This window comes from Dermacentor silvarum, chromosome 9, assembly GCF_013339745.2.
Source record: "Dermacentor silvarum isolate Dsil-2018 chromosome 9, BIME_Dsil_1.4, whole genome shotgun sequence".
In the NCBI taxonomy this organism is placed as follows: domain Eukaryota; kingdom Metazoa; phylum Arthropoda; class Arachnida; order Ixodida; family Ixodidae; genus Dermacentor; species Dermacentor silvarum.
Window position 1 is genome coordinate 91,330,749 of NC_051162.1, and position 12,758 is coordinate 91,343,506.

General features: G+C 45.2%; 1 protein-coding gene across 2 annotated transcripts in view; it reads left to right on the plus strand.

The window, feature by feature from the left end:
• LOC119463338 (spondin-1) overlaps nt 1–12,758 on the plus strand; it is a 173,569-nt gene that overhangs the window by 133,683 nt on the left and 27,128 nt on the right. For both annotated transcript variants that reach the window (XM_037724143.2, XM_037724142.2), the window contains exons 3-8: nt 605–738; nt 2,456–2,529; nt 3,905–4,030; nt 7,953–8,104; nt 8,920–9,177; nt 11,462–11,684. In XM_037724143.2, the coding sequence (XP_037580071.1) occupies nt 605–738; nt 2,456–2,529; nt 3,905–4,030; nt 7,953–8,104; nt 8,920–9,177; nt 11,462–11,684 (967 nt within the window). The remainder of the gene's footprint in view (nt 1–604; nt 739–2,455; nt 2,530–3,904; nt 4,031–7,952; nt 8,105–8,919; nt 9,178–11,461; nt 11,685–12,758) is intronic.

The following is a 12,758-nucleotide window of genomic DNA, read 5'->3' on the forward strand; positions in this document are numbered from 1 at the left end:
TCGTGCAGGTAATTCTCAGGTAATCCACCTGTGCAGACCGAATCGTTGTATGTGCTCGATGGAATGTTTGAATAATTTGTTTATATAAAAGGGAAACAAGTCAAAAGTGCTATATTCCCAAGGTCTTTACTAAGTCCAAAAAACACGTTGGTAAAAAAGGACATGCAAAACTCATAAGAAGTCCACAGACAGTCCATAGACTTTGAAAATTCATTTTTGTAAGGGCAGATGTTACAGTTGCATGTGTTGTATTGTCGGTGACAATTTGAGAAAAACGAATACGCTGCTGTGTCACTACAAGATAATTCGTATAGATGCGCCAGCCAATTACGTTCGCTCAATTTCATGACGCCACGATGCAGGCGGGCGCCCTCCTATATCGGCTTCTCTCGGGAAATATGTTTTGAACCGCGGGTAGCTATTCGCTGTGCGGTTTCGCCGGCGAAGCTCCAACTGCATTCTTAAGTTGTCGCCGATTATAGTGCATAATTTAACTTCGCGGGTTGTGAATGCGCGTTTGCCATGCTATAACAACCGCGACATCCGGGCAGCAGAACTGTGATTGACCCTTTGTTCCCTTTTTTCTTCTTTTTTTCCCTTCTAGTTATTCGGCGATGCGTTGTCTAAATTTTCAGAAGACTGCCCGCACGCGGTGGTGCAGACTTCGCTCGTGCACAAGGCAGAGGTCAGCGTGCTGTGGGTCGCACCGCCGGCGGGCTCCGGATGCGTTCTATTCAAGTACGTATGTATATATGCGTATATATTTACACGCGCCCGCCCGAAGGGTTTATTGTAGCAATTTATATATTCATTTCTCTAATGACACTGCCGAGCTCATGCGAGACCATGGGTAGGAAGGACACGAGCATAGCAGAGGCTACTCTGCTACTCTGTTCTCTACTCTGCTACTCTGCTCGGCTACTCTGCATAGCTGAGGCTACTCTATGAACAGAGGTTACTCTACTTAATAACAGAGCCGTAGCCAGGCGGTGGCCCACAGGGCTCGTGCCCCTCCCGAAATTTCTATGTTTGCATGAGACCAGCAGAGCGCCATACCTCCCTCTCCCTGGTCACCGGTCAAGTGCGTGCCCCTCCCGAAAAACATTTCTGGCTACGCTGGGAACCACGTGATGTGTGGCTTTAATTCTTTCTCCTCAGGACCTAAATAAAGTTCGTACTCACTCACTTTCTGGCTACGCCACTGGTACACATGCATTGCAGTACAGAACATAGCGAAAAATAAATTATCTAGAGTAGCTTGCACTGAGGGCACAATGCTAGAGACATCCGAGCTGATGGGCATCTAGCTAGTCCTTGCTTCTGTGCTATAGCTAAGCACTACCAAGTCATCCCCAGCATTTCCCGGAATTTATTGATTATTAGTCGATTATTATTAGCTATTGATTGGCTATCGATTGGCTATCGTTGACTGACTAAGCTTAAGTAGTCCCAACCATGTTTAGCTAGACTTAGCCAGGCTCACCTCCGCTATTTCACAGGGGTATGCGTGCTTGGGCCCTTTCTTCACAGCCGCCAGGATCGGCCCACATTTTTTGTGGACCACTAATGGTATAACGGCTGGCTTAAACAGCTCCGCTGCTAAAAAAAAATAAGGAAAAGAAATAATTTATATGAGAAAGATGTTAAATGCTTAGAATGACATAACAGAGTCATTCATATTATAAAACGCGTACCTGTATAGCACGTACGTGTAACCCGAAAGTCAGTGCTACTGAAACGTACATTTACACCAACTCTAACGGCTTTCTAGCATGCCTATGCAACTACATATAACTAATAAAGAAATTTTCGCAGCTCAAGTGAGCTAGAGTGTACCTCACGTCTGCAAAGCACAAATACAAAGCAACAAAGAAACACTAGCTGATTCCATGTGTACAACTACATTCTCATTAAGTTGCTTCGGTCAGTTCTGCGTATCATTTCTTTGTATCAGTTAACTTTATTCCATAAGTGCTGTTCTATGTAACAGTTATTCATTGTAGTATTATTTTGAAACATTCGTTGCTAGTAGCAGTTATGCTTTGTGTAGCCAGTGATTCTTCAGCAACCTCTGTCTCTTGCAGTTATCGTTTGTAGCAGTCAAGTTTTGTAACAGATGTGTCTTGTACCAGTTCTCTTTACGTAATTGATATACCACGGAATAATTATTCACTGTAGTAGTCCTTTGAAACAGTTGTTCTCTCAAAGCGAATTACTTCACCTCAGATAACGGAGATTGCTAGCATGGAAAGTGGATTTAGTCATTTCGGTAATTAACAAAATTACAATAACGTTTTTTGCTTTCATTATTCTACTAGGTGCACACGTAGTTATTGCGGAATCGAAGGCGGGCCGTAACACAATAGTACACATTTAGCAGAAATCATGTGACTATCACGGTTTCCAAAATCTCTGTCCACAAAGTATGCTGTATTAAATACGTTTATGTTTTCAGAGCCACAGTAGTGGAAAATCGGGACGCATGGTACATGGACGAAGGAGAATTAACTAAGGAGCTATGCCAAGAAGGTAAGGTCCAGTTGTGCTTTTTTTTCCCCAGAATTGTTTTACGCAATTTCTTCGCAGTTTTTTGTGGTTCACTTACGATAGTCAAGTGGGGTGATACGCCACACCTGGTAGCGTTCCCGAAGTTGCAGCTGGCTTACTCATGTAAAGAAGTCTCACTCGTGTAAAGAAGTCTTCCAGTCAGCCAGACGTCTCGAAAGCTTTGACACCAATTGCCGGATACACCATCATCCTGGCTGCATATTAGAGCCATAATCACATGAAGCGCAAGGACTGTCAACGTGACTTAATATCGCCCGAAAAATAGCGTTAAACACAAAGCACAAAGAAGAGCCATTGCACTGCATCTTAAAGCAGAAATTCTAACGACCGAGAGCCAACAACTGAAACGACTATTGTAGGAGTCATTGTACATACAAAACACCAGAAACAGCTTAAAAGAGGAAGCTATAGTTCGGGACCTCCTATCTGAATGCAACGGAAAGAAGAAATCGTTTTTCCCGGCAACCACTGCACTAAATCTGATTAGGTTTGTTGCATTTAGAAGAAAAAGTTTAAGTCGTCAATATTTTAATAAAAAGTGATAAGGATCCCAGATTTTCAGAAAACAAAACTGTCGAGTTTTCAACTACATAACTCAGCAATGAAAAATTATATCACAATTTTGTCAGTTGCACATAACAGTACATCTAAAGCGGACAAAAATTATATAATACACATGGCTCTCAAATAGACCACTAAATTTTGAGTGGAACTTCTACAATACCCTTGTAAACAACGTAACACGTTCTCGTAGGATGTAAATTGACATATTAAAGTTGTCCGATTTGGATGCTTAATGGATGCTGTTTACTGAACTACGATATTTGTTCTAGGTGCAGAGCTACGAATGTGTAAACTTCGTGCTTCTATTTTTTTTTCAAACCTACCAAATATTGAAAATCCCGTTGGAAGAATTCAGGCCCTCCATCAAAATTCCACGTCCATCAGTCGTTAGAATTTAACTGTTTCACTCAAATGCAACAAATCTGCGAAAACACCAGTGTGCTTAGATTTAGGTGCACATTAAAGGACCCCAGGTGGTACAAATTATTTTGGAGTCGCCCACTACGGCATGCCTCATAATAATCAGCTCGCGGTTTTGGCAAGTAAAACCCCATGATTTAATTTCTTTAAGATGCTTTACCAACTAGCCCAGCAAGCCGTCCTTGTTATCGTTACGCCATTACCCCTAATATATTTCGTTGCTTCGCTCTTTGCGCGGTGCTTAACTTGTTTTGCGAGCTTCTTTGCTAACCCCCCAATGTATATGTTGAGCTGTGAATGGACGGCCCGAGTGAAAGGGGACCCCTGTCTGTTGCGCGGGGCCTCTGCACAGAGCAGCAGAACGACGACGAGCAACCAGAAGTGCTTGACGAATGTTGCGCCTGCGACGAAGCCAAGTACGAGATGACCTTCGAGGGACTCTGGTCGAGATACACGCACCCCAAGGGATTCCCGGACAGTGAGTACACGCTGGCCTCGGCGAGGCCCACCGATTGACCATCCGTTCCAATACTGAAAGGCTGGGGGCATCAACCTAAACGTAGAAGTAGGTCGCACAAATTCCAACAAAAATGAATTTTTTGAACAGTCTGTAGATTGCCTACAGATTGCCTTCATTTGGCAGAGTGATTTCCTTTCTTTTAAATAACTTGGGTGTAGGATAGATGGGCAGCACGGGTGATTCCGGCTGATTCATCACACAAACACCAACAAAAATACATTTTTTGACAGTCTGTAGATTGCCGACAGATTGCCTTCATTGCATACAGATTGCCTTCATTTTGCAGAGTGATTTCCTTTTTTTTTTTAAATAACGTGGGTGTAGAAGACATTGTCATCACGGGTGATTCCGGCTGCTTGTCGCTTAACCGACCAATACAAATCGAAAGATAGGCCTGCCAAAACAACCTAAACGAAACAATTGAATTAAAAGTCGGAACGTGCTTAAGCATATTTCAGAGCAAGTTCGCGTTAGCATGTTGAGCGCAGCAGGTACAGTTTGCACAGCAGCAAAATATTTTTTAAGAAGGAAATTAAGCGTAATTGGCTTCTCAGACTTGTCGTCAGGGTTATTTAATGCATACAGACAATGTGGCAACAGAACTTAACAGGCCTCCTTTCTTCAGTGCATGGTTAAACTTACTGTAGACGCGAGTCGTGAAGAGGCATCTTTTTTCGCAATACTAGTGATTCAGGCATTTCCGAGTGGTTTGTTTCGATATACTGTGCTCAGATAAGTCGACGTAAAGTGTAAAACCTTCAGTCCACAGGTTGCTTGTCGGCTGTCTGTAGTGTTCATTAAAGACATGTATATAGGTCCATCATATCTGCGTCCTCCATATTACTTATCCACCCGAAGAGACCATGTGTTCAAAGTTCGGGAATATGCCCCCAGGACTAACCTTTTTAAGTTTTCTTTCTTTCCGAGGACCATATCGGAGTGGAATTTGTTACCGGCTGAGGTTGTGAGCCAAAACTCTGTTGATTTGTTTTTCTCTGTATTATGCCCCTCGCAATAATGCCAATGGCGCTGCGAGTTTTGTTTGAATAAAAAGAATAAAGAATAAAAAGAAAGCTGGGCCCGTTGTTTACCAGTTTGCATCGTGTTTCTAACGCAATGCGTTTTAAGTTTGTTAATGTTAGAAAAGTTGACATAACTAAATGATTTCCTCTGAATTGCTTTTTACCACACAGGCACACATTTGAAAATGATTCCGTGCAGTAGTTCTACATGTAATTATGCAAACTGAATTAACTAACACTCCAAACAAAAGAGCCATGGAATTTGTCCCATTGAAACGATTGAAGCATGCCATCCAAATAGCTCATAACTGTTTCAAGAAATGACAAACAAGGTTGACGATGGTAATTTTTGCAGCGCCGTTAATTCCAGCCAGTTTCACGCACAAAAGCCAAAGGGAACGTTTATGTTCCAAGCCAAAGAGCGAAACTTCCCCGCCTTTTGTGGACGTCAATTCGTGAGTGTCGTGATTGCTGGCGCGTCACCATCGGGCGAGCATCAAGCGAGCGTCATTATCAAACCGCGATCGCGTTAGCTTCATGCTCGCCTGACACTGAGGCGCAAGCAGTCACGGACTCATAAATGGATGTCTACTAAGGGCGTGTTAGTTGCGCCCTTCTGCTGTTCTGTTTTCGCTTTTCTGCGTGAAATTGAACAAAATTAATTACGCTGTAAAAATTTCCAGCGTCGACTTTTTTTTCATTTCTGGCAGTGGGTGTGAGCTCGGACGGCACGCTTCAAGTCTTCTACTGGGGTCAACCGCATGCCTTTTTTGTATAGGAAGTTAATTCATCTAAGTTGTATAACTTCTTTCTTCATTACTCCATCGAATTATTATTGCCATAGCAATTATATGGACACTCCAGGCGCATTTCTGCCGTTGCCGTGAGGTTCCGTATAAAGTCCAAGGGTGATAAAATCGTCGCCGCCTGCCGTATGCTGCATGTGCGAGTGAAGCGTGCGAGGGTGAGCCGGCGATCGCGGCTCAATCTCGCGCATACAAGGGAGGAAAGCGGGAAAGAAGAAACGCGCCTTCCAGTCGAGCGCAACGCTCCGGAGGGAAAGTAAGTAGGGCGTGGGGGGCACGTTCTACACCGGGTGGCTCGAGCGGCCGCGCGCGCCCGACCGTGCGCCTTGAAAGTCTTCTGCGGCGGGGACCGAGTCTGCCCTGCGCTGTGTTTTCGAGGCTTAGTTTGCGTTCATGCGTGCGCCAGCACGAAGGTGAATTCGCTCGCTGCTGCCGCCGCGCTTACTCGCTCCAGCGTTTTGACAGCGAGTTTCAGCGGTCGTGGAGTGAGATTCGTTGATGTTTGCTTGTGCGCCCCTTACACCACGCTTGTTAAGTTAGTTAGTATGCCTTTGTTTAGAAGTTTATATAATCAACAAAACTACTATTATTACTTCGTATAGCTGTCCACTGATTTGTTATCGCAATCGCTTCGCCTTTTTGAGGCTAAATTGCGACATTTTTTTTCTAATGTGTTCATATGGAGTAAACGTTCAAGAGGAAATCATTTCATTATCTCATCTTCCCTTTCTAAGAAATTTAGAACATATTTCATGAAATACCCGGTACGTGCCCCAACAGATGATTGCAGCAAGTTGTAGACTATACGCTCGCCGAGACAAAGACATTGCCGATTAGTATTGCAATCGAGGTAACCAAGCTCTTCTTACACAGCGTTGCTTTGTGGCATGGTGCATCCAAGGGCCATAAGATCAAGACAGATCGAAATAGATAGAAATTGAAGTCTATACAAATTTTTGAAGAACAATGCACCTATAGTTTTCTCGTTAGCTCAGTTGGCAGAGCGACCGTTCCGGAAAGGCAGTGGATTCGATCCCCTGCAGAGCAGGACGAACTTTACTTGAAATGCGAAGCTTTCTACGAATGCAAATCGTACGAATTTCCTCTGTATCTTCGTGCTACGTCTCAAATTAAATGCCAACTTTTCCTTTCACGAAACTCGCTCCAGGTAGATCATATCCACACCAGCCATTTACGTATTCCTTAATTCATTCGCAGATTTGTCGGTATGTTGCTTCATTTCTTCAAAAGCTTTTCTTTCTGCAAGCACAAGACGCACTGATCAATGCACCACTATCGAGACTCCGAAGTGCTCTGTGTTCCCATTGAAGCGCGGTTCGTTCGCGCTCGCCTGCCTACGTTCACTATTGCCATTTTTTTTTCTCAAATTCTCGCCGCAAAAGTTCGCTCGCAATCGGGTTTAATTGCGAAAGCTCGATCACGTAGCACCCATTCCCGACTCTGCCGCAGCAGTCCTCTAGCGGCGAGCGTAATATACCGACGCCAGAGGCAGGGCACCTCGTCGGCGCGTAGGCTGGCACCGCCGCCTGGTGTCCATAGTTATCTATCCAGTAACGAGAGCGGTCATTGCGAGCGAGTCGGTAGGCAAACACCGTGCTAACCGCGCGGTACTCCCGGGAGCACACACTCACAAACACGCGCCAGGTTCGAAATGCTTCCACCTCCCTCCCTCCCCCTCCCTCCCCCTCCGTACCACCCCCCCCCTTCCCCAACACCGTCTCCTTCCACTCCTCTTCGAGCCATTCGAGGTTTCGTCAAAGGGTCCGAGGGAGGAGGCCGAGAAGAAGGGCGATGATGCTCTAAAAACCATCCGTCACGCCGTGTTTAATGAGCTGCGCAGGAGAGCGACATGGTTTCGCAAATGCGTTGCGCGTGTGCGTCGATGTGTGCGTGTGTGTGTGTATCCCTCGGTCTGTCTCAGAGCCACGTGCGTGTCATTAATAACGAAGCCGCCAGCGATGGGGGAGCTATAGGCTGTCACTCCTATAGCGTGTGTTGTATCTCACTCTCTCTCCCCTCGCATCCGTATAGACGAGTGGCTGACCCATTTTTCGGACATAATCGGTGCCTCGCACGCGGCTGACTTCAAGATGTGGGAGTACGAGGGATTCGCCTCGGAGGGAGTCAAGAGCGTCGCCGAGCACGGCGCCACCAAGAAGCTCGAGTCCGAGCTCAAGGCCAAGGTGAGACGCAGCCGTGATAAGAGTCTCACCTAGGAGCATTGCCGATAGCGTTATTACTTTGTCTTCGTTTCTTGATTGGGATAAAAATAATGGATGTATTTCTCGTCGTATGTTCATGCGGTATTTTAGCGACGGCTACTTCCTTTCGCTTGGCCGTTTAATTATGTAAGATGAAAGAATACTAAAGAAAAAATAAATATATAGTCGAACGCCTTTATGACGAAGTGCTTGGGGCCTCCGAAATCATTCGTTATACAGGTCACTTCGCTGTAAAAGGTTGTGCACCACAAATCCCCAAAATACCCGGGACAGAATTATTCCTTCGTTATACAGGTCATTTTGTTGTAGATGCACTCGACTGTATAAACTAACAGTATAGTTAACTAACTACTCACTAATAACTAACTAATAAACTAACTGCTAGTTAACATTTAAATGAATTCAGGCGGTATCGCAAGACTTCTTCAATGTCACTGCCCGTGGAGTACCTGTGAAAGTATTTGTAAACGCTAGAATACTTTCTTCTGTCACTGTCTATCACTGTGCGGCAAGTGCTATATTTGGCCCTCTGTGCCACTTTTTTAAATTGCGGGTGACTGACTCGCGTTTGTTCTAGCGACGTGCTAAATATAGTTGCAAGGATACCCTTCACTATCATCCATCACTCGTACGATAATTTAACGCCGTTGAAACCAGCGACATGCACATTTATTCCCAACGTTTCCAATACCATGATCAATCGACCAATCATTGGAGCCAAGCTGCTCTCGCGCGCATTAATCTGCCTTGTGCCGTCGCTTCGTGACGCCACGCAGTCGGGCAAGATCAGGACCATTGTCAAGGCCCGCGGTCTGTGGTACCCGAACGTGAACGGGAAGACGTTCGCCGTGTTCCGCGTGGACAAGAAGCACCACGTGATGTCTGTACTCTCCATGCTGGGCCCGAGCCCGGACTGGATCGTGGGCGTCAGCTCGCTCGAGCTCTGCCTCAAGAACTGTTCCTGGATCACCGAGAAGACCATGAACCTCTATCCATGGGACGCAGGGACCAGCGAGGGCGTCACGTACGTCATTGTGAGTATGCGCGGCGCCTGCAGTGTTATCCGCGGTCGCACATATCGTTGCATATCCCGTTGCCGGAAGTTACCCTACTTCCCAGGACTCGGTGGTCTCCGCGCCCTCTTGTGACTGTTTAGTATAGCACTGTTAGCAATAAGACAGTTACCAAAATGCTAACAAGTGAAAGTCAGCAGTGTTCGTGCTTAGTATATTGCGGCCGTAGTAGCCGCCCCCATCGTTATAGAAGTTGGAGAGGGAGATGAGAAAGTAAAAAAAAAAAGAAAGGAGGTAAATCAAAACCACCTAGATACCACGAGGCCTGTACACTCTGCTTTATGATGCCATGCTACTAAGGCCGACTGCCACAGAATCTAATGAGAATGCTGCCGAGTAAGCCGTGCTCATCTGTGACGTCACTGCTTTCGTCACGCCGGGCCTCGCAATGGAAATGTTTACCCTATAGTTGCGTGACGTCATAAAGCAGAGTGCACAGGCGTTGTGATAGTTAGGTGAAGTTTGGTCAATCAGGCGATAATTTCCGGTTTGCTACCCTGCAAGAGAGCGGAGGAAGGAGGTTAAACAGGTGGGAGGGAAATACAGAAAAACAAGGAATGCGGAAAGTTTAGTATCTAAATGACTGTATATCAAAACTGGTAGTAGTACTGTAGTTGGTATTGTAGTCGTGGTGACAGATGTAGCGGTGTAATGGTAGCTGTAGTAGTAATATTGGCAGCAATGACTCAAGTACCAACTGTAGAGTTAGTGACAGTTAAGAATACTAACAATACCCAGGTTGACTGTCAGTTGAACTGTTCATGTGACCATCACTTTGCAATCACTTACCTTGACGCGGTTTATACCTAAAGCGAGCTGGATTTATGCTAATTAAGGCGGCACTAAATAGTAAGATGAGCCAAATGAGTTCGACAGCTTGGGCCATCAGTTGCTAACAGGATCACTTTCATACGAAGTCCCAAGCCAGTCTAGCCATCCTAAGTCGAGCCTCTTCCTCATTACACTCTTAAAGTCAAACGGCGCTACGCTTGCCGGCGCACGAAAGCTCGCGCCCTAGCGCCTACGCATGCGCAGATGGTGCGGGACAGATCGCACGCGTCCGAAGCGCGGCGCGAGCACAGGTAACTTCTCCGGACAAATATCGGCGCTCTGGCTGCCTCACAAAAATACGAAACGATTTGTACCAAGGTGTAAATGGTGAGCCAAGTGGGCACGCGCTGGCGCGCGTCTTGTAGGTTCAAACCACCATTTCTCGTGAGGCACGGCAGACGCACGGCGCGAGCTTTCGCGCGCCGACAAGCGTAGGCGTAGTTTAGCCTTCACAGGTGAATACTTGCGAGGCGTTTAAGCTTGTACCGCCCACCAGGCTAATTAACTGCGAACCTGCAAGACAGAGGTACGTATTCCTAGCTGATGTTGGGAGCAGGAGGAAGAGTGGCGCATGCCACATACCATGCCATAACCTAAAGAACCAAAAACTAATATTAATTTGCTTTTCTGCACATTTCTTGCCTATTTACCACTTCGTTCTGAGTTACGACGGGCCAAAATTATGCATAATAAGTAAATAAATAAATGAGTAAATAAATGCAATACTGGCGCTAAGATGCTCTCCATATGCGTTTACCATTACGCCCAACACAAAGCCGTACTGCTTCGTCAGCTCTCTACAGAGAGATATTTATTACACGAGAGAAGCCGAGACGTCGAGCTGAAATATATATATATATATATATATATATATATATATATATATATATATATAGTAACTGGATTTTTCAATGGGCCAAGCGTATTTAGGAAAATCAGAAGCACAACTTCGCGGTTTTCTTAGGTTTATTATTTACCCAACAGATTCGGTCGGTGGACCGACCTTTTTCAAAGGATGAAAAACCTTGAAAAAGTTCGGTCCACCGACCGAAACTGTTGGGTAAATAATAAACCTAAGATAACCGCGAAGTTGTGCTTCTGATTTTCCTATATTATATAAATATATATATATATATATATATATATATATATACTGTGTATACAATTCATTGCAGTGGAAGGTAACTTTCCTATAGGAGAATAGGAAGTCGGAATATAGGGAATATAGGGAAGTCGGAATATAGGGAATAGAAGTCGGTGGTGGTGGTATCAACGCCTTTAACATTCGCGTAATGGCTTCCGGGCGTTAGGCGAATGCTTATCATTCGATCGCGGAAAATTTTTTTCTCGTAGCTTCGACGCGGTAACGCTTAACGGTAACGCTTAACGACGCGGTAACGGTTACGCCTTCCAGGGTCAGCGCGAAGCCACATCACCCCAACAGCGGATCCAGAAGATCTCGTCGAGCCACCCGCACCACCCAGACTCGCCTTTCTACGACCCCACCGGGGCTCCGATGAAACCCGTGGCCCGCTTGACGGTCACGAGGCAGCGTATCTACGAGAAGTCATGCGACGAAGACGTCGAACCCAACACGCCAGCGCCGCTGGAGACGCCTTCTCCCATCGACCTGAGGCGTGAGTGTCAATCTGTTAACAAACTACACGATGTCAATAATGATGCTAAGGAAAGAATAGGGAGTGTGCACGTGACGTCACCGAATGCCATTTTGTTGTCCCATTCACAGCCTCCACTGTGCCGCTGGAGCCAAGCGAATAGAGCTAAAGCTAAGCTTTCTGAACCTGCTGGCTGTGCAACAATATGGCGGCGTCAATGACGTCAGTGCATAACCCCTGTGGGGGAAATTCATGTACTTGATCGGAGCCCTGGGAGTGTTAGGCAGCGCCGCTCGCGACATCCTTGTGTACTACTTTAACTTTTTTGTGTACTATATATAGACCCTAGCATTGGTATTACGGCCAGTTGTGACCATGCACGTGAGTCGCACTGGATTTTTTTTTTTTTTGGACTGTGAATGCTATTGCAATCTCTCTATTTGTAGAAAATATAAAGTTCTCGCGCGCCATTTTCGAACGTCACGCATTTCGACAGCGTCTACCATGGTTTATTTCTGCCCGTTTGTTCACAAAGACGGACCGCGCTGAATTAAAAAAGAAAACAACTAAAAACTTAAGAGGTTTCAATAACTGCTCCACTTAAATGCAAAAAAAAAAGCCCGCTAAATTCTATCCCAGATACGATACAAGTACTTTGAAAGCCATGACGTCAAAATGACATGCACGGCGGCGTTGAGCTTTCAGCTAACAATTCAAAAATTAAAAGATAATTATTTACCCTTCATTGTCTCCACTATACACTGCAAAATAATTTGCACCCTTGAAAGTGAATAAAGGTGTAACTCGATGTATAACTAACACCGTTAAACTTTTTCCGGTGGAAGGGTGTGATTTAAATATATATATATACCAATTTACACCCTTATTCATCTTTAAGTGTGCAAGTTAATTTACAGCGTGGTTTATTCAAAGCTTGTTAGTTAATTTTACCTGCGGCCTTCGTCTTTTGTTCGCGCTGTAATCTAATAATTAATCTTCAAACTTTCGTAAGGGGCGAAATGAGCCCAGCGAGAGTTCTGAAGGAATACTTTACCTGTTTTACTCGACTGAGTGTTTTACTCGCCAATTTTCCTT